The 26402-nt window shown below is 36.2% G+C and overlaps 1 protein-coding gene across 1 annotated transcript in view; it reads left to right on the forward strand.

The window, feature by feature from the left end:
* The window catches only part of RYR2 (ryanodine receptor 2), a gene marked incomplete at both ends in the record, with an annotated part of 627990 nt that overhangs the window by 396226 nt on the left and 205362 nt on the right, over window positions 1-26402 (forward strand). Inside the window, 5 exon segments of the mRNA XM_084254295.1 lie at window positions 4968-5176; window positions 6855-7029; window positions 21561-21769; window positions 22239-22591; window positions 26025-26139. Coding sequence (XP_084110421.1) covers window positions 4968-5176; window positions 6855-7029; window positions 21561-21769; window positions 22239-22591; window positions 26025-26139 — 1061 coding nt within the window.

Raw genomic sequence — 26402 nt, forward strand, 5'->3', positions numbered from 1 at the left:
AGTATATTTCACAATGGAGCATGCCTAGCCTTGTGGGAGGGATTCCATTCATCTTTATAGAAAAATCCATGATAAACATTAATTTTCAATTGGAGAAATCAGAAAGGGGAGAAATGGAATCTGACATAAGGGATGAAGATGTCAACAAGTAGAGATTGGCATTGGATAGGGCACTCCAGCCAGAGAGAAGGTGTATCTTACTTAACTAAGAATAAGAAGGGTTAAGGGAGACTGGAAGTCCAGTTAGAATAAATTATAGGCTATAGGTGAGGAGAAAATAGTTACAGATAAAGGTAGAAGCATTGAGATAAAATAAGGAATATCTTGAAAACTCCACTAAAACTATGGATAAATTTGTGTAAGGAGTTTCAGCCCCAGGAAATTTTAAGCAAGATCTTGAAGTGTGATCACAGTTTACAATAGCAATATAACTATGGCAACAGTGAGAAGGAACAGATGGGAAGAGGAAAGTGATGGGAGATAGAACAACTCATTGGGAGATTTCAGAAAAACTACCAGAACAAGGATGGTTAAAATGGGAATTAAAAGAGAGATATAAGAGATATTATGGAATAAAACCAAATAAATCTGGCAATCACTAAGATAAGATTTAAAACATGTATTTATAATTTGCTACATTGCTCTTGCTGACATTAAAAACATTAAGGACATGAAAATTTTAATAAAATCTAATCTAACCCTATGTAACCAATCAGGATTGTGATTTCTTTTTTTATTTTATTTTATATATTTTTACATCATTTTTCATTTTTGCACAATGTATGCATTATCATCTTGATTATATTCCCCAAACAATTTCCAGCCCCCTTATTTTGACCCTAATCTCTTCCCCCCAGCAACTGGTTTATAGTTGCTTGTTGATTTTGATTTTTACTTTATTATAATTAGTCTTTCTCCTGGTCCCTTATTTAGGTTTTCTAAATTCCTGCTATGAGTGAGACCATCTGGTATTTTTCTTTTTCTTTCTGACTTATTTCACCGAGCATGATCCCTTTCAGCTCCATCCATGTTGCTGAAAATTGCATGAATTTATCTTTTTGATTGCTGAGTAATATTCCATTCTGTATATGTGCCACATCTTCTTGATCCAGTCATCCATTTTTTGGGCATTTAGGGTTGTTTCCATAGCTTAGCTATGGTAAATAGTGCTGCTATAAACATAGGGGTACAGGTGCTCTTTGGAATTGATGTTTCTGTGTCCTTTGGGTAAATACCTAGGAGTGGAATTGCTGGATCATATGGAAGCTCCATCTTTTGCAGGTTGAGGAATCTTTACACAGCTTTCCATAGTGGTTGGGCCAGTTTGCACTCCCACCAGCAGTGCAGGAGAGTTCCTTTTTCTCTGCATCCTCACCAACATTTGTTGTAGTTTTTTTAATATGTGCCATTCTCACTGGTGTAAGATGGTATCTCATGGTAGTTTTGATTTGCATTTCCCTGATTACAAGCGATGTTGAACATTTTTTCATATGCTTGCTGGCCATTTGCATTTCCTCTTCAGAGAAGTTTCTTTTTAGCTCTTCTGCCCATTTTTTGACTGGATTATTTTCTTTGTTTTTGTTGAGTCTCATCAGCTCTTTGTAGATTTTTGTGATCAGTGCTTTATCATTAGTGTTGTGTGCAAAAATTTTCTCCCAGTCAGTGGGGGGTCTCTTTGTTTTGGTTATTGTCTTTTTTTTTTAAAGATTTATTTATTTATTTATATAAGCATTGGGTACAGTCAGAAGTGTGGGAGGGTAAGAGTATTCACCAGAGCCAAAGCGGGTAACAGAACAGGCAGACTGACGAAATACACTGCTGAGGGGAGCAGCTGGTGTGGCAGGAGAGTTCTGTGCGCCATGTGGGACCTTCGCTGGTGGCCGGGGATCGAATCAACATTGCACAGGCTTCGGGCAGCTTCACAGCCCAGCACTCAACCGCTGTGTTGCCAGGGGAGCCCCTGGTTACTGTCTCTTTTGCTGTTGAGAAGCTCTTTAATTTGATGTAGTCCCAGCTGTTTATCTTTGCCTTCGCTTTCACTGCTTTGGGTGATAAGTCTTGAAAGATATTGCTGAGGTGTATGTCATGTAGTGTTTCACCTGTATTTCCTTCTATATATTTTATGGTTTCAGGTCTTATGTCAAGTTTTTTAATCCATTTTGAGTTGGATTTTGTGTATGGTGTGAGATAGTAGTCAAGCTTCAATCTTTTGCATGTGGCAACCCAGTTTTTCCAGCACCATTTATTGAACAACTTTCTTTGCTCCATTGTAAATCTGTGGGTTTATTTCTGGATTTTCTATTCAGTTTCATTAGTCTGTGTGTCTGTTCTTGTTCCAGTACCATGCAGTTTTGATTATTATGGCTTTGTAATATAGTTTGAAATCTGAGTGTGAAGCCTCCATTCCCTTCTTTTTTTTTCACTAGAGCTTTGACTGTTTAGGGTTTTTGGTGGCTCTATATGAATTTCATCAATATTTATTCTATTCCTTTGAAGAATGTAATTGAAATTTTTATTGAAATAGCATTGAATCTGTAAATTGCTTTTGGTAGGATGGCCATTTTGATAATGTTAATTCCTCCAATCCATGAACACGGAATATCTTTCTATTTCTTTGTGTCTTCTTCTATTTGTTTTCATTGTATTTTACAGTTTTCTTTGTATAGGTCCCTTACCTCTTTTGTTAGGTTTATTCCTAAGTATTTGATTTTTTTTTTTGTTTGTTTCAATAAAAAAAGGGATGGTTTTCTTGATTTCTTTTTTTTTTTTAAAGATTTTTTTTACTTATTTATACATGCACTGGGTACAGTCAGAAGCACGGGAGGGTGAGGCAATTCACCAGAGCCAGAGCGGGAAACAGAACAGGCAGACTGATGAAGTACATTGCTGAGGGGAGCAGCGGGCGTGGCAGGAGAGGTCTGCGCACCATAGGGGACCCTCGCCGGCAGCCGGGAATCAAACCAGCGCGGCAGAGGCTGTGGGCAGCTGTGCCACCAGGGAGGCCTGGTTTTCTTGATTTCTTTTTCAGATTTATTGTTTGTGTATAGGAAGGCTACTGATTTTTGTGTGTTGATTTTGTATCCTGCTACTTTACTAAACTGATTGATTAGTTTGATTAGTTTTTCTGAGGAGTTCTTAGAGTTCTCTATGTATATTACCATATCATCTGCGAATAGTGATAGTTTGACTTCTTCTTTCCCTATTTGTATTCCTTGTATGTCTTCCTCTTGTCTTATTGCTCTGGCTAGGACTTCCAGTATTATATTTAAAAGCAGTGGTGAGAGTGGACATCCTTGTCTTGTTCCAGATCTTAATGGAAATGCTTTCAGCGTTTCATCATTTAGAATGATATTGGCTATGGACTTGTCATATATGTTGGATTGTGATTTCTTTTCTGTCAAAGAGCACGATGCTTACATTTTCCAGATTGAATTGAATTTAGTATTTGAATTTTCAATAAAATTTAACAATTTTTAATGATTTGAAAAAGTAATTCTTATTCATGTGAAGTTTTTATCAAAGTCTAAATTGCTTGATTAGAAATAATAACAGGAGATGAAAAGGATAACTGGTTAATATAAGTAACTTTTAAATTATTATTTAAAAATATCTAAAGAATTCTAGATATGCATAAAATTTAAAAGAGATTAACCTGCCTTCCTTCATAGCTTGTTATGATTTATAATTATAATGTATAATTAGATTTTGACTACCCTCTAAAGGAATCTGTATAATATTTTAAGTCCTATTTGATTAGTTACTGGTGTGTACCCTCTCTGTGCCAGGAACTATGAAGGTATTGGTATTGCAGTATTTTGTATTTTTAGAAATATAACAGCTAAGTTTTCATTTTTAATGTCAGCTATTATCATATTCTTTATACTATAAAACAGCATTATAGAATATACTGACATGAGCTAAAATTGCATCTAAACATATATGAATAGGACTGATGATATGGTGTCTAATATATATGAATGTAAGTGTTTAAAATTAAGCAAAGCATAAGAACTACATATTTGGGGAAAATTCTATGCCTTTGACAGTGGTGCTCCCCAATAGTAATTCACCCAGGCTCCTTCATATTTAACTCAGATCTTAACTGAACCTTTGAGATGACAGTTCAGTGGACCCTTGTCCATGCCCTGTGATTTCCTGGGGGCTTATATTCTCATGATCATCCCGGTTTCAGGTTCCTTGGGCTGAGGATTTACATTTCTGAAATTCTCAAACTTATGGCCCTCTCATTTCCAACAGATACATGCTTTATCCTTTATGCCACACTGATCCTGATATTGAATTTGACTGGCCCTTTTACTTGTCTGCCAAAATCCTAAACACCACATTTACATGTGTAGCACATTCAAATGAGAATGTATGGGATATGTGGGATTGTGGAAGAGTTTTTTCCCTTAGCCATGCTGACTGGGAAATTTGTCAGTGGATACCATTCTCTGCTATTTATATCTTTCTCTTGTTACTTTTTCCCTCTTCCCACCCCCATTTCAATTCCTGGCAGCTCCTTGCCTCCTCTCTTATCCATACACACTTTTTCATCTTTGAACAGAGCAAAATCTTTTTTTATTATTTTTTCCACTCTTGTCTTCAAGTTCATCTAAGGCTGCACTACCAAATCACCAAGGAGCTGGTATACTTTTTTTCCCTGACAGAAATATAGTTTTCTCCTGAAAAGGGGTGCATGCAGAAATCAGTACCTTCCCTTACAGTATTACTGAGGTTTAACAACCATCCTCCCAACAGCAGCCCTTGTGCACTCCACTTTACCAAGTGGTCCATCTGACAAAGGCTGATCTATATGAAAATACTTTGTAAAATGTGAACCAAGATAAGAGTAGAAGGTATTCTATCATCATCACTGTAGGTTTACTTCTGTTGTGTGATACTTTTGCTTCCTTTTTCAATTTCCTGCCTACTCACTGATCATCAGAATCTCTTTAAATTCACAGCTGCCAGAGCTGAAGTGTGTAGCAGCACAGGGGAACGGTTCCGAATCTTCCGTGCTGAGAAGACCTATGCTGTGAAAGCAGGAAGGTGGTATTTTGAATTTGAGGCTGTCACTGCTGGGGACATGAGAGTTGGTTGGAGCAGGCCAGGTTGTCAACCTGATCAGGAGCTTGGCTCTGATGAACGTGCCTTTGCTTTTGATGGCTTCAAGGTGAGTGAACTTGGAGGTGCACCAGACACTGAAGTTTGTGGTCCTTAGTCTTATAAAGTCAGCTGTGGACCAGACATCAGCAGGTTGTAGGCCCTACACTGTCCCAGCTGGGTTCCCCGGTAGTCCTTTTGGTAGTAAAATTATATCCGTATTTTTCAGAGCACAAACTCACAAAAATAGTTTTTAGGGCTATTTTTGACTTGTAGCTTCTAAAAATTTTCCCCCACCTGATGAATGCAATGAAATGCAACATTGCTTTTCACTTGTTCAAAAGATGAATCATCCTTGTCTGTCAAAATTGTTAACAATGCATCTACTTAAAAATGTATGCACTTTGACAGCAATTCCATAGAAGGAGTTTATCTTCAAGAAATAATTGATAGTATGTGTACATATATAAATAGCCACAAGAATAATTAAGGCAATGTTACATATAATCACAAAACATATTCATTTCATAATTTTTCTTTATTAAGCTGAGTATAAGCTGAACAAGTGCTTATTTTATTATTTATATTTCTATAAATGTATAAAGCTTATTCTGTCTAAGATATTAAAATTTAAAATATATATACACATGAACATGGCCACACTAGTCATTTTGGGTTGGTAAAACTTTAAGTATTGTCTTATTTTCTATTTTTGTTCCGTGAATTTACCTTTCTCTATATATGAGGAAAAATTTATTTTCAATTTAAGCCACAGAATAAATAAGCATTTATGAAAATAATTGTTTTTGGGTATTCAGAAAAGCATCTCTAGTTTAGAAATCACAACTGACCCAATTGTGAAACATCACATTTCCTGAACCATGTTTATTATTTCAGATGGGAAAATATAATATCTTTTGATACCTTAGTTAATGACTTTAAAAAATATATGTTACACTTGAGAAAAAATCATATTATTCTTTTCTGTTGGTAACTATGTTCTACTATATATCAGTTCACAATAAATGTGATGTTTAAGGGAAAGGTTAAAAGTTTTATTTGACTAAATATTAATATTACTAATTTCTACCTATAACTTAGTAGAATCCTCTTACAGAATCAAAAGTCACATTAATCAAAACTGTTTCAAATATATTTTTCAGATTTCATCTTACATACAATATAATGTTGCCATCTATATCCTGTAAGATTTAGCAAATGTCTAAAGAATATCTTTAGGCTTCATTTGAAACATTTTTGGTTTTTGTATTTATTTGAATGCTTCTAAATTTCTAATACCCTTGGTTAAAGTTCCAATACCCTTGGTTCCACGAAATGGCATTTTATTTTGATATTGATGAAAATTGAAACATCATTTTTACTGTAAACTTTTGGCTTGATTCCATGCTCATAATTCTTTGTATTCTGGGGACCAGGACAATGCATAGCCTGGGACTCATTCCCTAAAGTGAGAAAAATAAATATCTGCATGTAATTCTTATTTCCTTATAAAGTAGGTGGAACTAGACTCAAAATCATGAAATGGCATTTGGGATTTTTTTCAAGATTCAGTAATGCAGTTAATATTAGGGATTTAGAATTCCCAAACCCTCCCCATGGCTTTGGGCTCTTTCTCCTTCCGTGATAACTGAAGGAGCAGCTGTGAGTCCTGCCTATAAGGGTGGTGGGGTGGTGGGTCCTCCTTCTCCTGGTTTTCTCTGTGACAACTGACTCTTTTGTGTGTGTAGGCCCAGCGGTGGCACCAGGGCAATGAACACTATGGGCGCTCTTGGCAAGCAGGCGATGTTGTGGGGTGCATGGTTGACATGACGGAACATACCATGATGTTCACACTGAATGGTGAAATCCTTCTTGATGATTCAGGTTCAGAACTGGCTTTCAAGGACTTTGATGTTGGCGATGGTAAGTGTATTGCATTTTGTTTTGTGTTTAAGTTCACAAAACCATGCAACTGTTTGTTCTGATGCTTTATGACCTGCCAAAGACCAGCCATCTTTGCTAGAGAGTAAGAAACAGGTTTATAGCTACAAATCACAAAAGAGTAACATCTGACTTATTTGATCAGAGACCCTTGAAATTACTTTAGCAGAAACACTATCTAAACTACTTAGGATTTTAATAGGGCAGAGATGGCTTTTATGAGTGTGAATAAGAGAATAGGTGGCACGGAAAAGGAGAGTTTTCTACAGATGTTACATTTTCACTTAGAATTTCCCTGTTTAATCAGCTACTTATAGGCTTTATGTTCATTTATTTCACAAAAATGTAATGAGAACTTACCATGTATCAGGGCTTCTGCTGGATGCTGAGAGGATAAAGATGAATAAAACATTGTCTTATCTGTATGTAGATTAGAGTGTAGCAGGGAAAGCCAGCATGGGTGTCTAATTTCTGTTCAGTGGGTGAGTTCTAAAATAAAGAAATGCAGAAGGTTCTATGAAACTACTCTATTGAAAGCAATTACTTCTGTCTAAGTGACTCTGGGAGGACTTTGAACAGGTTGTAAATGAAAGATGAAAGCTATTTGTCGTGCAAATGAGAAGACATTCTTCAGAGCCCTGCTTCCACCATGGGGGCCACAGGCCACATGGGATTGTTTGAATTTACTTTCATTTAAATTAAATAAAGTTAAAATTAATTTTCTCAGTGGCACTTGGTCTATTTCAAGTGCTTGATGCCCATCTCTGGCCAATGGTGCCCCCGCAGGACAGCACAGACACAGAGCATTTGTGCATCACAGCAAGTTCTATTGAATATTGTTACTTAACAACATATAAGTAAGACAGTATTTAATAAAGTATTACCTCACTGCCTCCTTTCAAAATAAGTCAATTTTTTTTTCAGAATGGTTTGAATGAATATATCCTCTTACTTAAATATATATACTCTTGGATTTTAATATACACCTCAATTAATACATTAAATATTATATAAACTCAAAATGTTAGCCATCTCATTATTTGCATTAAGTTCTGCATTCATTCATTGAGTTTTTGAGTAGGTTCGACCATCATTTCACAAACACAGATTTTCAAAAATAATAAGAATTTTGCGCTTTTTTAAATCCATTTTGAACACCTGTACCTCTGCCGGTTGGCACCTGTATCTCTGTATCTTTGGTGGCAAAACTGGCACTCTAACCACACCTCATTTCTCTCCTTTCTCTGGTATCGTATTTAAGAGTGTCACTGTATCAATGGAAAGTGAGAGAGAAACTTTTTTATCTTATCAGTCTATGCTGGCCACTATATGAAATTTTATTTGTTAATTGGTTGTTATTTAAAAATGCTTGCATACAATGCTTCCTTTTTTGGAAGTTGAAAGTCTTGAAATGCCTGCGTGAGTTCTGTTTGTTTAATTTATACCACATAGGTTCACTGAATGATGTTAAATTAGGGATTAGGGCCAAAATAAGGGGGGTGGGAATTGTATGGGGAATATAACCAAAATAAAATGCATACATTGTGCAAAATATGAAAAATGATGTAAGAATTATATAAAATAAAATATTAAAAAATTACAAACAATTGAGGATACTGTGCTATTGAATATAACAAATGCTAACACTCCAGAGCTTATTGCAAGGACAGCTTCTGAAGTGAGTCTCAGTGACACAGCCATATAAGCAACTTTGTTTTTTGAGTTCATTTATCATGTAATTTAAAAAGAAATGACTTGGAACTTATACTCCTATTGTAGTTAGTGCAGCATTCCAATGAATTATCTGAAAATGTTGTGGTCCATATTTTTGGAATTTTTGTTGGAGAAGAATTCTTTTGGTCTCTAAGGCAAGATGTAAGTTTTATGTAGCCATATGGTTAATAACCTTGTATCCAGTCAGTAAACATTCTAAATTTTCTGATTTATATAGACCTTCAGTGTTTATCCATGCTTGTGACTTTAAAGTGCTTTTGGGAATGGAATTTTCCCTTTCCCTCCAAATTAAATTTGTGTAGCTTAAAAAAATAAGAAACTCCATGAAAATGCTCTGGATATAATTGTAATGGGAGGCTCTGAGATGGGCTCCTTAACTTACCCATCACTGCTGGGAGAGCTTAGAGACAGCAAGGAAATTGTTCAAAGAATCAAGTTTAAAAAGATCTTAATTTAAGTTAAAAGATTTTTTTTTATCTCAGGAATAATCTGTGGTTGCTAAAGTACCAAAAATGTTTCATGAGTTCTCTGTTCTTAAATTGCTTTTATACCAGATTTGTCTTTATGTCACCAGATTTGTCTTTATATCTACCCCATGCTTGATTTGGTATTTTCCTGTCTTCATAATTCCTTCTTATTGCTAGATCAGTCATAATATACATTGGCTATTAAAGCAATCAAAGTAACTCTGTGGTAAGGTGGATGAAAACACTTGTGTAAATCAAAATATATATTTACATGTGTACATATCTGTGCATACACACATAATGTAGGTTCTGATCTGGTCAGCTTAGTGGATAACATGGCTAAACATATTTTAATCCTTGTGACTTTTTATTGTCTACACAGCTGAAATAGTATCTTTTTTTTTTAAGAATGGTGTTTCTTTTGTTTTAAAGATTTATTTTACTAATGCATACTTATGCATACATATGTAGGGCAGAGGTGCGGGGTGAGAGGATTCACCAGTGACAGAGTGGGGAGCAGGACAGGCAGATCTACTGAAATACACTGCTGAGGGAAGCAGTGGGTGCGACAGGAGAGGTCTGTTGCGCCATATGGGTCAGCTCCCTGGCATGATTGAACTCAGACCCCAGTGACTGGTGATAGATTGGTAATGCTGAGACTTTAACGCCTGTACCACCAGGGGGACCCTAAATTAGTATCTATCAATATAAATTGTTTCTAGATAACATTGAGTCTTTAAAAGATTAATGGAATCATCACATTATATCCAGGTAATTCTACAACTATCCAGTTAGTTCCAGGTGAGGACAGGGCTGTTATATAAAGATGTGGGCAAGGCTTTTCTAAAAAGTTAGCTTTCTTCTCCAAGTAGGGTTGCAGTATCCCTTAGTAACCTCAGACCTTAAAACTGAACAAAAAAAAAAAAAATTGCTGAGATGCACTGACCTCTGGTAGAAGAGATTCTGTTACCCACTCAGCTCCCCCCAGAGGATGTTCATGGTCAAGAAAAAGAATTCTTGAACTAATACAATGGAACTTTCATAATTTGAGAAGCTGTTTTTATCTTTGTTGCAAATACTCTTTTAGGATTCTCTTCCATGTGACTTTTTCATTTTAATCTCTTCAGATTTTGTCTAGTTAAGACAAATAACTGAGTATTCATTTTCCAAAGATTCCTCTGCCTGTAATGACAACAAAGCAATAATATTAGGCAAGTGCAGAAGCAATCCCTGTAAGCTTTTCTATGGACTTTCCCTGTCTCTTCTCACTGTTGGATTAACAATCACTGAGGATGAGGATTGGGAAGAATGCAGGGAGAGATGTTGTAATGCCTGTGGTTAGAGGCAAAATTGTAAGATGACTTTCACTCTCTGATGGACACACCTTGTATAACTATATCCTCTTAACTGTAGGCAGAACCTGTGAATTAGAGGGGGATATAATTTGAGTGATTAGGTTACTATTAGTCAACTTAGAGTTAATCAAATAGAGATTAGACATATATGCCTGATCTAATCACATGGGTCTTTAAGAATGATTAGTCGTTTCCTGATGCACAGATCCATAGCATCAGATAAAAATATACTAGACCTCAGGAATAAACCACTGTGGTGTGGAGTGGGTCACATGGTGGGATCTGTGGGTGATTTCCAGGGGCTGAGAACAGCCTCTGATTGACAACTGGCAAGAAAATGGATCCCTCTCTCTTACAACCACAACAAATTACTAGGGCACTTGGATGAGGACCCGGAGCCTCAGATCAGAACACAGGTACAGGCAATACTTTGATTTTTTTCTGGTGAGTCTAACTGCAGAGCAGCTAGTCATGTTTTACCTGGACTTTAAGCTTATAGAACTTCAGATCATAAGTGTTTTAAATGGCTAAGTTCAACTAGAAATGGAAAACAAATACACTGAGGAAGGGGTTGTTATTTAGGTTCAGTGTAACTTTAGACTCTATGTAAGACTAGTGCAGGCCATCCATGGTACCCATCTACTCAGAGGAATAAAGAACAAAAGCTAAGTCTTGTTAACAGGGCTGACTAAGCTTTCTAGTTCATTGAACATCTGTATGTAAACACATACACACACATACACATCCATTTCTATATGTAGCTAACTGATCAGGAGTCATTTTATTACAAGCCATGTTGCCTGTAACGTAGTTGGAGTTGTAACACTCCAGCTTTTACTCAGAGAGGTCTGATAGTCAATGAAGCTACCATACCAACTCCATAGCAAGAATCTGAAAGTGATTTTCCTGATTCATCAATTGTCCAGTTTATTTCACCGAAGTCAGAGATTTTTGTGCATTGAGTTTGGAAATAAATCTAAAAAACAATTAGCAATAATTTTTACATGGTTCATTCTTCAAGCCGTTAATTTAGGTGTCTGATGGAGGTGATTCTCACTATATTAGGTAGGGGGACAAATCAGGGTTATTAGATGCTGAAATAAAGAAGTAATGAATCATCTAACAATTACAATTTATCTGCCCAGTTCTTTTTTTTTTTTTTTTTTTTTTTGCTTTAATAGCCAATCTAATTCTGTCTGAGAGGACTGTAGCAGTAAAAAAGGAATTTTGATGATGGTAAAATACACCATATCAGGCATGGCACAGATATAGAGACGGGATAGTTTTTGCAGGATTTAGATGTGTAATCTTCATGACTTCCTTTAGGACTTTAGCAACCACAATATGTTTCTGTGCTAAAAAGTCTGTATAAGTCTGTCCTAAATCGCATTTTAAACTGTTAAGAGGTAAGGAAAAAAATATTGGAACTGATAAGAATTAGAATAAAGGGAATATCTATCATTATTTGCAGATAATTTGTATATTTTGTGATGAAAACACTAAAGAATCTGTGTATGTGATTAGAAATGATTGAAGCCATTAGCTGAAATTAAAGAGAAGATACTATTTACAATAATATCAAGTATTTTCAGTGTTTCAAATAAACTCTTACAGAAGATCTACATTACCTTTGAGTGAAAGTCATTCAACTTTATTGAGAGGTTATTAACTTACAGATTCTATGTAAGGAGATTTATCATATACTGTGAACTGATCTTTGACAAGGACACCAGGAATACATGATGGGTAAAGGATAATCTCATCAATAACTGGTGTTGGAAAAAAGATACATTCACTTGCAAAGAATGAATTTGAACCTTCATCCAATTTTAGACCATACACAAAAATCAACTCAAAATGGATTAAAGCCTTAACTGTAAGACCCAAATCAATAAAACTCCAAGAAGAAAACAGGGGAAAAGTTTCTTGACATTGGCCTTGACAATGATTTTTTTGGATCTGAAATCACAATATTGTTGATCTTCATCAACAATAGCAAAAATGGATAAGGGAAATTCTTCCCATCATGTTCTAACATATGCCTACTCTGGAGAATTATTTTCAAAAGATTTTCAAACAGAAATTACTTTTATTTACACACTTGTTACTTATTCACCTATTTATTTTATTGAGGTAACATTGGTTTACAATACTGTATGAGATTCAGATGTATGTCACCCACCACTCCTACCATCAAGCACCCATAGTCCTCCAGCATGGTCTATTTTGATCACTCCCCTCTTTCTCTCCCCACTTTGCTGTCCCCATTCCCTTTACCCTCTAAGTAGCTTCATTCTGAAGTCAAATTTCTAGGTATTCTTATTGGTTCAGTTTTGCCTGACCTTTTGTGTTTTTTTTTTTCTCTTATATATTACACATGTAAGTGAAAACATCTGGCATTAATCTATCTCCTGACTTACTTTACTTAGCATTATCTCCTCCATCTCCTCCAGTTCATCTTTCTAATAGCTGAGTATTATTTTATTGTGTATATGTGCCCCTTCTTCCTAATCTACTCATCTGCCCTTTAGCCCTAAGGCTGTTTACACAATTTGGCAATTGTAAATAAACAATTTGGCTACAGTGAACATAGGAGTTCATATGTAACCTCTGATTAATGTGTTTTCATTCTTCAGGTAAATAACTAGAGGTGGAATTGCTGAATCACATGGCAGATTTATTTTTAATCATTTGAGAGGCCTCCATATTAGTTTCCATAGGTATCTTTTGGGGGGATATATCTCATTGGAATCTGTTCTTTCATCCTGTAGTTTTGAAAATGTGGTAGGAATGGGAGCATGTTACCTTTCTCAGTATCTTCCCCCCACATTCTTAGAATTAGTCTGAGGCCCCCTCAGGGAAGGGACAAGTCCTTCATCAAATGGCCAGACCTACTTCTGGCTATAAGGAGAAATGATCTTTTTGTCACTAAACTTTTATATTGCATTTATATTTGCTTGCTATTTTTGTACCATCAGAATATTAAAAATCTTTTTTTTAAATAATGAATTTTATTTTTATATTCACCATACAATTGCAACCCCCCATTCTGACCCCAATCCCTCCCCTCCCACCCCCCACCCCCCAAAAAGTGTCTCTGGTTCATAGTTTTTTGTTGATTTTGATTTTCACTTTCTTATAGTTATTCATTTTCCTTATTTAAGTTTTCTAGATTCCTGCTATGAGTGAGACCATCCGGTATTTTTCTTTTTCTTTCTGGCTTATTTTGCTGAGCATGATCCCTTCCAGCACCATCCATGTTGCTGCAAATTGCATGTATTTATCTTTTTTGAATGTTGAGTAATACTCCATGGTATATATGTACCACATCTTCTTGATCCAGTCATCTATTTTTGGGCATTTGGGCTGTTTCCAAAGCTTAGCTATTGTAAATAGTGCTGCTATAAAAATAGGGGTACAGGTGTTCTTTGGAATTGATGTTTCTGTGTCCTTAGGTATTGCAGAATATTAAAAATCTTAAGGGCTGAGAGTTGGATGTCAGTCTTGAGGAAAGATCCCAGGAATCTAGACCAGCAGCTTTTTCTCTAAGGGTCTCTGGAGAAACAGAGAGAAGTTTGCAATTCATATATCATCTAGCCTGGTTCACCAATTAAAAAGAACATCAGAATTTGAGTCCTATATACCAGCTAGTAGCAAGTCATATTTTTTATTTGTTACGTGTTATTTTTCCTGACTTATTAAGGATAATTTATTCCCTACAGAAAACTCAGGGAAATGTCCACAGATGATAGCTAATTATCACTAATTTCAATAGGAAAAATATGCATGTATTCCCAAGCCACCCCATATAAAAACTCATTTATGTTAAAACACCAAATTCTCCTAAAATTATGTTAGTAGTAAACATAGTTATACCCTAACTTAGGAAGGTATTTCCTCCTTTATTTGTTCTTTGATTTGGCTGGTTATTTACTTACTCTTTCATAATTGTCAGATAGTATAAACTTCAGATTCCCAAATTTAGGTAATTGAACTTCAATGTGAGAAAACAAAGCAGTAATAGTAAAGCTAAAAATGCAACAGTAAAGACAAAGGAACATTAGTGAAAATATGCGGTTGCTATCATTTACCTCATACATTGATGTCATAAAGAAAATGGTGCAGGGAATTTTCTCTGATACTTAACTTGTACGCCACATTTATTCTGAAAGAAGAACCTATGAAAGGAGCCAATTCATACCACTATAAAAAGACAAATGAGGTTAAATGAGATTCTAAGGGTGGTTGCCTAACCCAGTATGACTGGTGTCCCTATAAAAAAAGAGGAAGAAACTCCAGGGACAGGCCTTCCCGGTGGCGCAGCGGTTGAGCGCTGGGCTGCGAAGCTGCCTGCAGCCTCTGCAGTACCAGTTCAATTCCCAGCCTCCGGGCGAGGGTCCCACATGGCGCGCAGACCTCTCCTGCTGTGCCGTCTGCTCCGCTCAGCAGTGTACTTCATCAGTCTGCCTGTTCTGTTCCCCGGTCTGGCTCTGGTGAATTCTCTGTCACCCTCCCGCGCTTCTGACTGTACTCAATGCTTGTATAAATAAATAAATAAATAAATAAATAAATAAATAAATAAACAAACAAACAAATAAATAAATAAATCTTTAAAGAAAAAAGAAACTCCAGGGACATGAGCGCACAGATGAGAGGCCATGAGAGAACACTGTGAGAAGAAGGCCTTCTGCAAAGCCAGCAAGGTGACTTCGGGAGAAACCAAACCTGTTGGTACCTTGACCTTGGACATCCTATCTCCAGAACCATCAGAATAAATTTCTGTTGTTGAAGAAAATCAGTCTGTGGCATTTTTTTTTATGACAACTATAGCAAACTTAACACACTACCTACCCTGTCTCCACTTAAATCCATCAGTAATCTAGTATCACTCCTGATTTTCCCTTGTGGGCGGTGCTCATGTTTGAGCAGCTAATCTACCTTAATTTAATGCAAGTAAGAATGTCATTTAAAATATTGCCAGATGATGAAAGAGTAGCTATTTTGTCTGGAGATTACCTGCATATTACACAATAAGCTGAAGTTACATGCCTTGTGTTGTTTAAATGCCTCATTATACAGGAGCTTTTTCAAACTTGTCAGCTTTCTGAAGTAAAGATCATCTCAGGTACCTTGGGTTTTGCAACTGTGACAATAATAATTAAACTCAGAAATGATGCTTTTTAGTCTATATTTGCCATGTGAAAAGATAAGGAGAAAACTGAACTCCTGGTGCTGAGAGTGCATGCGGATTTTTTTTTGCACAGGGGAAAAACAGGAGACTATTTTTGTAATTAAAAGAACATAGCTCTAGGCAGAAGGGAACTCTAAAGAAAAAGAGAGAGAGGGATAACTTTCCATTATTGATTTTTTTCAGGCTGCCTTTTTTGGGAAAAAAATGAAACCAGAATATAGAACTGTCTGGTTATACTTAGAATATTCTCCTTTGACCCTCAACTGAAATATTGTAGCAGTTGCACTGTTTTATGAGTGTGTGTGGCTTAACCAGTGGAATGGTTTTCAACATGGTGTGAATGAAGATTAGCAAGGCTATATCCTAGCTCAAATACCTACCCTTCTTGGCTCCATCGAAACATCTGTTCTTCCTATCACTAGTGTCACTCTGTGAAATTGTCTATTGATAAAGACATTGGAAAAATAACTTACTGGGATCTCCTAATTAAAATATAGAATTTATTGGAGGAATGGAGAACTCAGGACTTTGAGTCACTGTAGACAATCTAAACAACCAAGGTACTACATTGGGATATTAGATTTTTTGCATGAAGTTAAAGATAGTTTTATTTTTTTTTAAAGATTTTTATTTATTTATGCATACAAGAACTGAGGTACAGGCCAGAGGTGCAGGAGGTGAGAGGATTCACCTGCGACAGAGCGGGGAACAGAACAGGCAGATCCACTGAAATACACTGCTGAGGGGAGCAGCAGGCGAGTCAGGAGAGGTCTGCTGCGCCATGTGGGTTACTCCCTGGCCGGGGATCCAACTCATGCTATAGAGGCTGCAGACAGTTGCACAGCGCTGCGCTCAACCCCTTGCACCACCAGGGAGGCCCCAGATAGACGGTTTTAAAGTATAGACAAAATTCTGAAGAATATGGAGATCTTGGAAACCAGCATAATCAGTTCATAGTTTTTGTCTGGAATCAGAAAAGTGAAGCTATCTTAAAAATTCTTTTTTCCAGGAATAAAACTCTTATGTATGCACTGTATTCATAGAACACTTTAGCAAGCGAAGAATTTTTATTTTGAACATGTAGAGATAAATTTCAGATTATCTAGTCATTTATATCTTTTGAACTTGTGTTTGTTATCTAACAAATGTGTTATTTGAGGGGGTTAATTGTGAAATGTACGGTATAGTCAATGAAAATCAATTTCTGTTTAGCTTACAATGACCAGTTAATTGACAGCTAAATTCTATGCATTGATAAAAAGAATAAATGACTATCTTAGAGATATTTTGAGAATTCATAAAGCTGGTGGGTGTTTAATGAAGCAATTTGTAAATATACCAGGCTGTCTGCAAATAGATGGTTTTATATAGAGTGAATATGTATTTGAGGAGCTAGAACCTTGGGAATATTAATGAATCTCTCGCTCTCTCTGATTGATGAAGAGGAAGTGGTAGCAGTAAAATGATTTTCAGAGTCCAAAATAATAATCCTACTGATCTGTATTATTTGAAATGAACCCAGAGCTAGGTAGAAAGTATGGGGATGACTCTGCTTTTGCAAAACCTATGCACTGAAGATGCATCATAGTAACTTTCCTGAGACCTCACTTAGCATATTTGCTAATTTGCTTTCTAGGCCAAAATGTAATAGAAGGAACACATTTCTGAAGCCCAGGGTCTGTAATGGATTCTTAAAGTAATTCTTCTTGTATGGCTTTTGGGAAATAATCATTATCATTTCCTTGAAATAAAATAATTGGACATGATCCCTGATGCCTCTTCCATTTCTATGGATCCCAAAAATCTAAAGCAAGTGTTTCTGTTTACTGTCCCTCTCTGCATTCTTGATTCAAATTCTGATTTTCCATTTAATTAGCTATAGGACCCTAGATAAATGATTTAACATCTTAGCTGTTCACTTACCTTCTAAAAATGGTTAATATTACCTATAAGTGAGAAAGTACTTATATATCTGGCACATAGTAGGTCACCATTCACTCTTTTTTTTGGTGCAATAATTCGCATTTATATTTTATTATAAAATTGGCCATTTTTTCTGCTTTTGGTAGTTGAATTGGGTTATAAGTGTGAATTCCTATCTGTATTTCAAAATTTCAAAGTCTGGAACTGTATGTTCTTATAAAAAGCTGGTAGGCTTGTGATCTGCTTCTTCTTCTTTTTGTCTTAGCCCCAGCCACAGAATTCTCACCAGTGTCACACAGCCTCTTCCTGTGACTGCCATTTCCTTTGCTGGACTGGCACTATCATCGAACACCCCTCTGCTATGGAGCAGAGAGGCTCGGCAACAGAGAAATTTAAAATTTGTTAAAGCCATCTGTCTTTTGTTGGAAGAAGTAGTTTAGCCATAAGTTGTAGCTACTGTTTTAACAGATTTACAAATAGTTAGGGTGGGTCTGACTCAGGTCCAAGGAACCAATTGGATTCATGTGTGCTAATTTAAGAGTCAATGCCAGGAAGAAAAAACTTCCCTTAGATATCATCAGGCTTTGTTATTTACAGGGTGTCAGTTAAGGTAATGAATAGAATATCTAGACCACAAAAAAACAAGAAGATAGGACCAAATTTTATGTATGCTGAGGTATATGTATAAATTTGTAGAAATATTTGTGTTGAAATATTTGCTGCTTCTTTCTACCTCATACTGATGAAGAATAGAGCCTCAAAATCTTGTTTTGCTATGGAGCAAATATTAAAAGTGACATCACTTTTCAACTTGTCTTGTTTACTTTACGGCAAACAGCCAGTCTTGATAGCAGTTATCATTTCCTGTTATTAGCCCTTCATAAAAGTGCAAGAATAGTACAATGGAAACCTGTATACCATTTACCTAGAATCACCAGTTATTTTAATTTTGCCATGTTAGTTTAATCTCTCTCTACGGTTATATTTTGGGGAGCCCTAAATGTGAGTTTTAATGACTGCACATGTTTAATTATAATGGTATAATTAACCATTCTCTTACTATGGATGCTTATTTACTGTTTTTCCCCCAATTTAAATTTTGTTCAATGAGCATCCACATTAAGTACTATACATAGGACCTCATTTTAAAACCATAACTCTATAGAGTAGATGTTACAGAAAAAAGGATTAAGTTTAGAGAATTTAAGTAATTCATCAAAGGTCAAATAGCCAAGTCTATTATTTTCAGTTTCTGGCACATAGTAGCTTGCTCAGCCAAGAAGTGGTGGAGTTGAGACTTGAGTCCATGTCTTTTGGGAAGTTATGTTCTTAGTTATTTCATACTTCGGCATGTCTGCCATCTTCCTAGATGGTTACTGTTCTGTATAATCTTTGTGCCTTTCATCTCTCCATTATGCTTTTAGTATGTCATCTTCTTAGATGGGTCAGTAGGTTATTTTGATATTATTGCTTTACCTTTCTTTACCTTATTAGGCTGTGAGAATCTTTTGCTGAGTGGGGGGGAGCGGTCTTCTGTGTTAGTCACCTATTGTTTTCAGCTTCTGTTACACAGGACCTGCTCAATAAATATTTAGTAAATAGATACATGGTTGAAAGTTTCTTAATGTATATTATTAAATTGCTTGATATATATCTTGGAGCAGTTTAATTTTATTAGCAAGAATTTTGGTACTGAGCTCATCACATACTAGCATTGTGAACTAGAACTTCAACGAATCGAAGAACATGTTATTTGGGCCATTTTATATCCATATCACTCATACATTTCCACATGAGAAAGACATAGGTCTATCCCATTCTATTAAGTGGATATTTTATTTTTACTAAGTCCATCACTTATTTTCAAATAAAAAACCATGTGTTATATCTTTGTTTCTTGAAATGATATTTACTGTAAATATTTTACCTATCTATTAATGAAACTTTGAAAACCAAATTTTTCACAGACTAAATAGTATTCCACCTCATGAAAATATATGTGTATATATTTATTGTAAAAACAATGTTCTATGACTGTAAGTGTAGACTATTTAATTTAGAACATAGATTTTTTTTCATATACAACACTAGTGTATAATACTTCTTATTTTTAAATGAAATTATTTCAAACCTGCAGAAAAGTTTGGATATTAATATAACAAACACCCAAAGATCTACTATGCAGATATGTATAGGTAGCTAATAAGTTCTCTTATATAGTAGGAAATTCTTTTGCATATAAAGTGATTTGAAAGAAATAGATATTTACCAGTTGAGAAGATATTTCTATGATCATATCCTCTAGTTTTTGTCAAAGAGATGTTAGACTTGCCAATTTGTACAAATGTAGCTCAGCCTGTCTCAGATGTTGTAATTTCCAAACCTTTCATTTGATGCCTTCAGGGATGCTAATTTAAAACAACTTTCCTTGACTACTGCTTCAAGACCTATCAAGGCTACAGGCACAGCTGTGGGGTTTTTTATTTGCAGCTAGAAACCCATCATTCACTCTTCCTTGAACACAGTTGGATATGTTCTTGCTTCCTGTGTGGCAGTGCTGTTATGGAACCTTTTATTTGAGTATGTATGGATGAATACAAACTGGATGTAATGAATTATAGGATGTAATTTTTATCATCTTTTTTCTGTTTTAAAGGTGATGTATTATTTTTGCAACCTCTAATTTCAACAAGGGAAGAAAAATAAGTCATGATAGAAGAAAATTATTGTCTTGTTATAAACTACTCTTTGTTGTTGTTGTTCTACAAGTTAGATCTGTGATTTGTGGATGCATTCCAATACTGACCTTGTTTATTGTGTCAATACTTGAACTTTTGTTTAAAATATTACAGAAAAGATAAACATACACAGACATAAACAACCCCACCAAAGGAAAACATTATCTCATCGATTTGCTACAGGCACTTGATTCCAAAGAATTCAAAGAAACAATTAGCAGGATTAATACAGTTTCCCCTTTTTATTCAATAGTGGAAAAGATTTACTAACCCTGCTACACATTACATTAGCTTATGAAATATTGTATTTGATTTTCCCCTGTTGCTCATTGTTCTTGCTTTTGATTTAGCTCCTTGTTTACTTTGATTTACTTTTTTAATTTCATATTTTAATTATTTAGGTTAGAAGAAATTGCCCTATTTAATCAACAATGGTAGGAGCATCAAAGAGTAAGAGACAAAAGAGGTTCAGTAGGATTTTAGCAACTATTTCTGAATATTTATTTTTTCATGCTCAGATCAGGTATATTCCAGAAAATAGCAGCACAATTCTCTTTAAATATCAAAAGCCGATACCAGTGAATGAAAGTGTTTTAAAATGTTGCCTCCAGTCCTTGTTACTTTGAGTTATGTGTAAAGAAATGTACAGCTGAGACTGTGTCTCATGTTTGAACACTTCAGGCTCTTTAGAACATGGAAAACAACACCTTTGGGGACTTCTTTCTCACTTTCCCTCAGTAGGAGAGTCACATGTACTTCTGAGCTAGGAGGCTGTGAGATGGGCTCTTCTATACCTGTATCCGCCAAGAGCCTGAGCAGTTGCTGAGCAGTTGTCTTATTTTACAGAAGTCCAAGGTGAGAGAAGAGACGTAACTAGGGGCTTAGGGGTCACATTTAGTAAATTATGATGCCAAGATCAAATACTGGTCTTCTGACCCTTACATTTAACGCTTAATGTCAGTAGTGTCTTTAGTTCACTACTGTTTTCACCTTAAGACAAGAATTTTACCTTAAGAATTCTGGAACAGTATTTTTGGTAACTCCCTACAAACAATACCTCATACTAATCATACTCAAGATTTTGAATTTTTTTTTTTCTTTCCAGGATTCATACCTGTATGTAGCCTTGGAGTGGCTCAAGTGGGCAGGATGAACTTTGGAAAGGATGTCAGCACTTTGAAATATTTTACCATCTGTGGCTTGCAAGAGGGCTATGAACCATTTGCTGTTAATACAAACAGGGATATTACCATGTGGCTAAGCAAGAGGCTTCCTCAGTTTCTCCAAGTTCCATCAAACCACGAACATATTGAGGTTTGCTTTATCTTTAAAAATCAGATCATTGCCAAAACTCAGGGGTGGGAAGATATCTTTACATGGTTGAGTTCCTACTTGGAAGTTGTTGTCACTTAAAATCATGACCTTGATGTGTTACACAGTAGTGGAATCTAAAATAAGGTTAGCCTCTGATTTTAGTTTCATTTTAAGTAGCCCATTGGAATGAATAACAATATTTAATTACTTTATTGTTTAGATAATATGAGCTCAATATGAATATATACAACAATAAGAGGAATTTCCCAAAACACTATCTGAATCAGAATCAGATCTTTGAGTATATCTGTAACACTGCACTCCCTTTGTTTTATCATCTCATTAATACAATGAATACGTGTGGGCTCTGTATGGGGTTTTACAGGCATAATATGTGTTAGTGGATCTTTAGAATTAGGAAATAAGTGATGATGGCTAGAATTTGATTGATTGCTTCTTCATCTGCCAGGTGACCAGAATAGACGGCACCATAGATAGTTCTCCATGTTTAAAGATCACGCAGAAGTCTTTTGGCTCTCAGAACAGCAGCACGGACATCATGTTCTATCGTCTAAGCATGCCCATCGAGTGTGCAGAGGTCTTCTCCAAGACTGCAGCAGGAGGCCTCCCTGGTGCTGGTCTTTTTGGGCCCAAGAATGATTTGGAAGATTATGATGCAGATTCTGACTTTGAGGTTCTAATGAAAACAGCTCATGGTCATCTTGTACCTGATCGAGTTGACAAAGACAAAGAAGCTACAAAACCGGAGTTTAATAACCACAAAGATTATGCTCAGGAAAAGCCTTCGCGTCTCAAACAAAGGTCAGTGATACATGCAAAATGATTTTAAATATATCCTTATTCTGTGAGGGCGAGGGGCTTCAGTAGTGGTTAAGGCATTTCCCCATGTCAGTTTGTCTTCCTCCTTCTTTACATACCAAGAATTCTACAGACAATAAAGCAACCTGTTTGTCATTTTATTTTTAACCACAGACATAATCTATCACAAGAGTTACTTTTTTAGGCTTTTTTTTTTTTTTTTTTGGTGGTAAAATCCATATTACAGGGCCTCCCTGGTGGTGCTGGTAGTCCTGTCTCGCCTGCTGCTCCCTCAGCAGTGTATTTCAGTCAGTCTGCCTGTTCTGTTCCCCACTCTGTCTCTGGTGGGGAACACTCTCCTGCACATCTTGCCTGTACCCTGGTTCTTGGTAAATAAAGAAATCTTTTAAAAAAAGTGTTAAAAAAATCCACATTACAGGGCCTCCCCGGTGGTGCAGCGGTTGAGCACTGGGTTACAAAGCTGCCCGCAGCCTCTGCAGCGCCGGTTTAAGATTTAATTCCTGGCCGCCAGGCTTGGGTCCCACATGGCGTGCAGGCCTCTCCTGCCACCCGCTGCTCCCATCAGCAGTGTATCATCAGTCTGCCTGTTCTGTTTCCCACTCCAGCTCTGGTGAATTCTCTCGCCCTCCCGCGTTTCTGACTGTACCCAGTGCTTGTATAAATAAATAAATAAATAAACAAACAAACAAACAAACAAACAAACAAATAAATAAATCTTTAAAAAATATTAAAAATAATCCACATTACAACAAAATTACCCTATTCACCATTTTTAGATACCTAGTTCAATAGTGTTAAATATATTGACATTGTTGTGGATTAGATCTCCAGAACTTTTTCATCTTTTAAAAAGAAATGCTATACCCGTTTAACAACTCTCCTTTTCCACCACCCTCTCACCCCTGGCAGACAACATTCTTTTTGTTTCTAAGACCTTTACTTAGATACTTGATGTAAGTGGAATCATACAGAATTTGTCTTCTGATGACTCTTCTCATTTAATGTAGTGTTCTCAAGGTTCAAACACATTGTAGATTTGTCAGAAGCTTGAATTTCCTTTGCATTTTGGGGATGAACAATGATCTGTTATGGTTATTATACCATATCTTGCTCATTCATTCATCCATTGATGGGCATCTGGGATGTTTCCACCGCTCAGCTATTGTGACTAGTGCTGTTATGAATATGGGTAGGCAAATATCTTTTTGAGATCCTACTTTTAATTCTTTGGGTATATATCCAGAAATGGGATTGTTGGTAGTTCTGTTTTTATGTTTTGGAGGAACTTTCATATTGTTTCTCTGAGTAGTTGCACCATTTTTCTGTCCTACTGACAGTGCAGAGATTTCCAATTTCTCCATAGTCTTCTCAATGCTTATAACTTTTTTAAAAATAGTAACAGGCCTAATGGATGTGAAGTGATATATTATTGTGGTTTTGATTTACATTTCCCTGATTTTTAGTGATGTTAGCTTTTTTTGTTGAATGATTGAAATTCTTTATATATTCTCGATAGTAACCCCTCATCAGGTGTATGATTTGTAAGAATTAGATTTTTTTGAAAGATTTACTTATTTATTTATATAAGCACTGCATATAGTCAGAAGCGTAGGAGGATGAGAGAATTCACCAGAGCCAGAACCGGGAACAGAACAGACAGACTAACGAAATACACTGCTGAGAGGAGCAGTGGGTGCGGCAGGAAGGGTCTCCGTGCCATGTGGGACCCTCGCCGGTGGCTGGGGATCTAACTGGTGCTGCAGAGGCTGCAGGCAGCTTCGCAGCCCAGCGCTCAACTGCTGCGACACTCGGGGAGGCCCAGAATTAGCCCTTTGCACTCCGCTGTCCCCTCTCAGGGGACATCGGAATTCTAGCATATCACTCAGATGTCCCCTCTCAGGGGACATTGCAATTTATTAATGATTACGGAGAATTGAGTTATTTCAATGCAACTTTTTGAGACATGCATGTTTCCCTGAAGTTTTATCTTGAAATGGCACAAGAAATTAAATCAAAATATCGTAAAATTACTAAGATATATACAAGAAATGTCAGCGGGTTTCGTGTCGGACGAGAACATGAGATGCGTGCTCACAACGGTCCGAGCACTTCGCGACGCCACTTGAAAAGAGCGATAAGGGGAGTTTGTAGCAGAAAGGTCGGTTTTCTACCATAGTGCGCGCTGTATAGTGAGATATATAATTACAAATAAACAAGTCTACATCTGGAGGAAAAGATTTTCAAAGCTGAGCTCATTTTGGTTTGAAGCTTCAAGCAGTGCACATAGATCTAACGAGGAGAAAATCGGAAAAGTGATTCTTTTCTTAGAGAATAAATTGTTTGGTGAAAGCTATTTTGGTAAATATCACCTTGTCAGTTAGTAATAACAATTAGAAATTTTCAACCCATGCATTTATTCATATTTTTTATTAGAACAATGGCAAAGCGTCCAACCACGAATGAGTCTCATGACACAAGTAGTAGTGAAGATGAGCTGCAGATAGACCTCTATACAGACATGTCTAACATGCACTAATCAGCCTGCAATGCATATTGGGGAGTGTTACAGAACTTATCATACTGTACAAAATTATAAACATTAAAATATTCTTTTTTTTGCAAATATACATTCCTTCATGTCACCCAATTCATATAAGTCCAATATCATTATAATACATTACTTGGTTCCAAAATTATACTAAATAATACGAGGGTCTGTAAATGCTCATTTCTGCCACAAAGTAGCTTCGAGTGCCTGGTAGCCAATGTCCAGAATGGTTCGGAGTGCAAAGGTTTAGATTTTTTTTAAAGATTTATTTATTTATGCATACAAGAACTGAGGTGTAGGCCAGAGGTGTGGGGTTGGGGGTTAATAGGATTTACTAGAGACAGAGTATGGAGCAAAATAGGCAGATTGACTGAAAAACACTGCTGAGGGGAGCAGTAGGTTAGACAGGAGAGATCTGCTGCACGATGTTGCTGCAGTGGCTGCCGATAGTTACAGAGTGCCACACCTAATCCCTTATGTTAGGTTTTAAGATGCCTATATTAATTTTTTTTTGGTTGAAACTTAGAGGGCATTCTTTCTAAAGAATTTTTTTTTAGTGGACAAGAAGACAATATTTTAGCTTTTGTTACTGTACTTAATTTGAATATCTCAACCTCAGCATGATTAACATTGGTTAGATAGGTATTTGTTATTTGTGCCCTGTGCATTGTAGAGTATTGAGCAGCATCCCTGGCCTCCACCCACTAGATGCTGTGTCAAGCAGAAATATCTCTAGATATTACCAGATGTCATTTAGGAAGCAAGATCTGCCTGGTTAAAACTACTTTACAAAATTGATTATCATTCATGTTTGAAGTAGACAAAGCCATTTATGTTGCTTATTCCTAGTGCTCTAATGTATTTCAGATTTTTGCTTAGAAGAACAAAACCAGATTATAGCACAAGCCATTCTGCAAGACTCACGGAAGATGTCCTTGCTGATGATCGGGATGACTATGATTACTTGATGCAAACGTCCACGGTATGAGGTTGCAGCTTTTGTCATTTATCACTACCAAGTTATGCTTTTCATTTCAGATAGTTCACTATGAGCCATCATGTTTAGCTGGCTTATTTTAAAATAACTAATCACATATTTGAGGGTCTGAAAACTTGAAATATTCATTTGTATAATATGCTATATGAGAACTCTTTTAGGGGAACTGTCCTTAAGGATACCCTTAATCCTGAGTTATGCTGTTTTATGTCTTGGCAGAAATTCAGTCTGCCACTTAATTTTTCCAA

The sequence above is a fragment of the Talpa europaea genome (assembly GCF_964194135.1).
Source record: "Talpa europaea genome assembly, chromosome: 14".
Taxonomy (NCBI): Eukaryota; Metazoa; Chordata; class Mammalia; order Eulipotyphla; family Talpidae; genus Talpa; species Talpa europaea.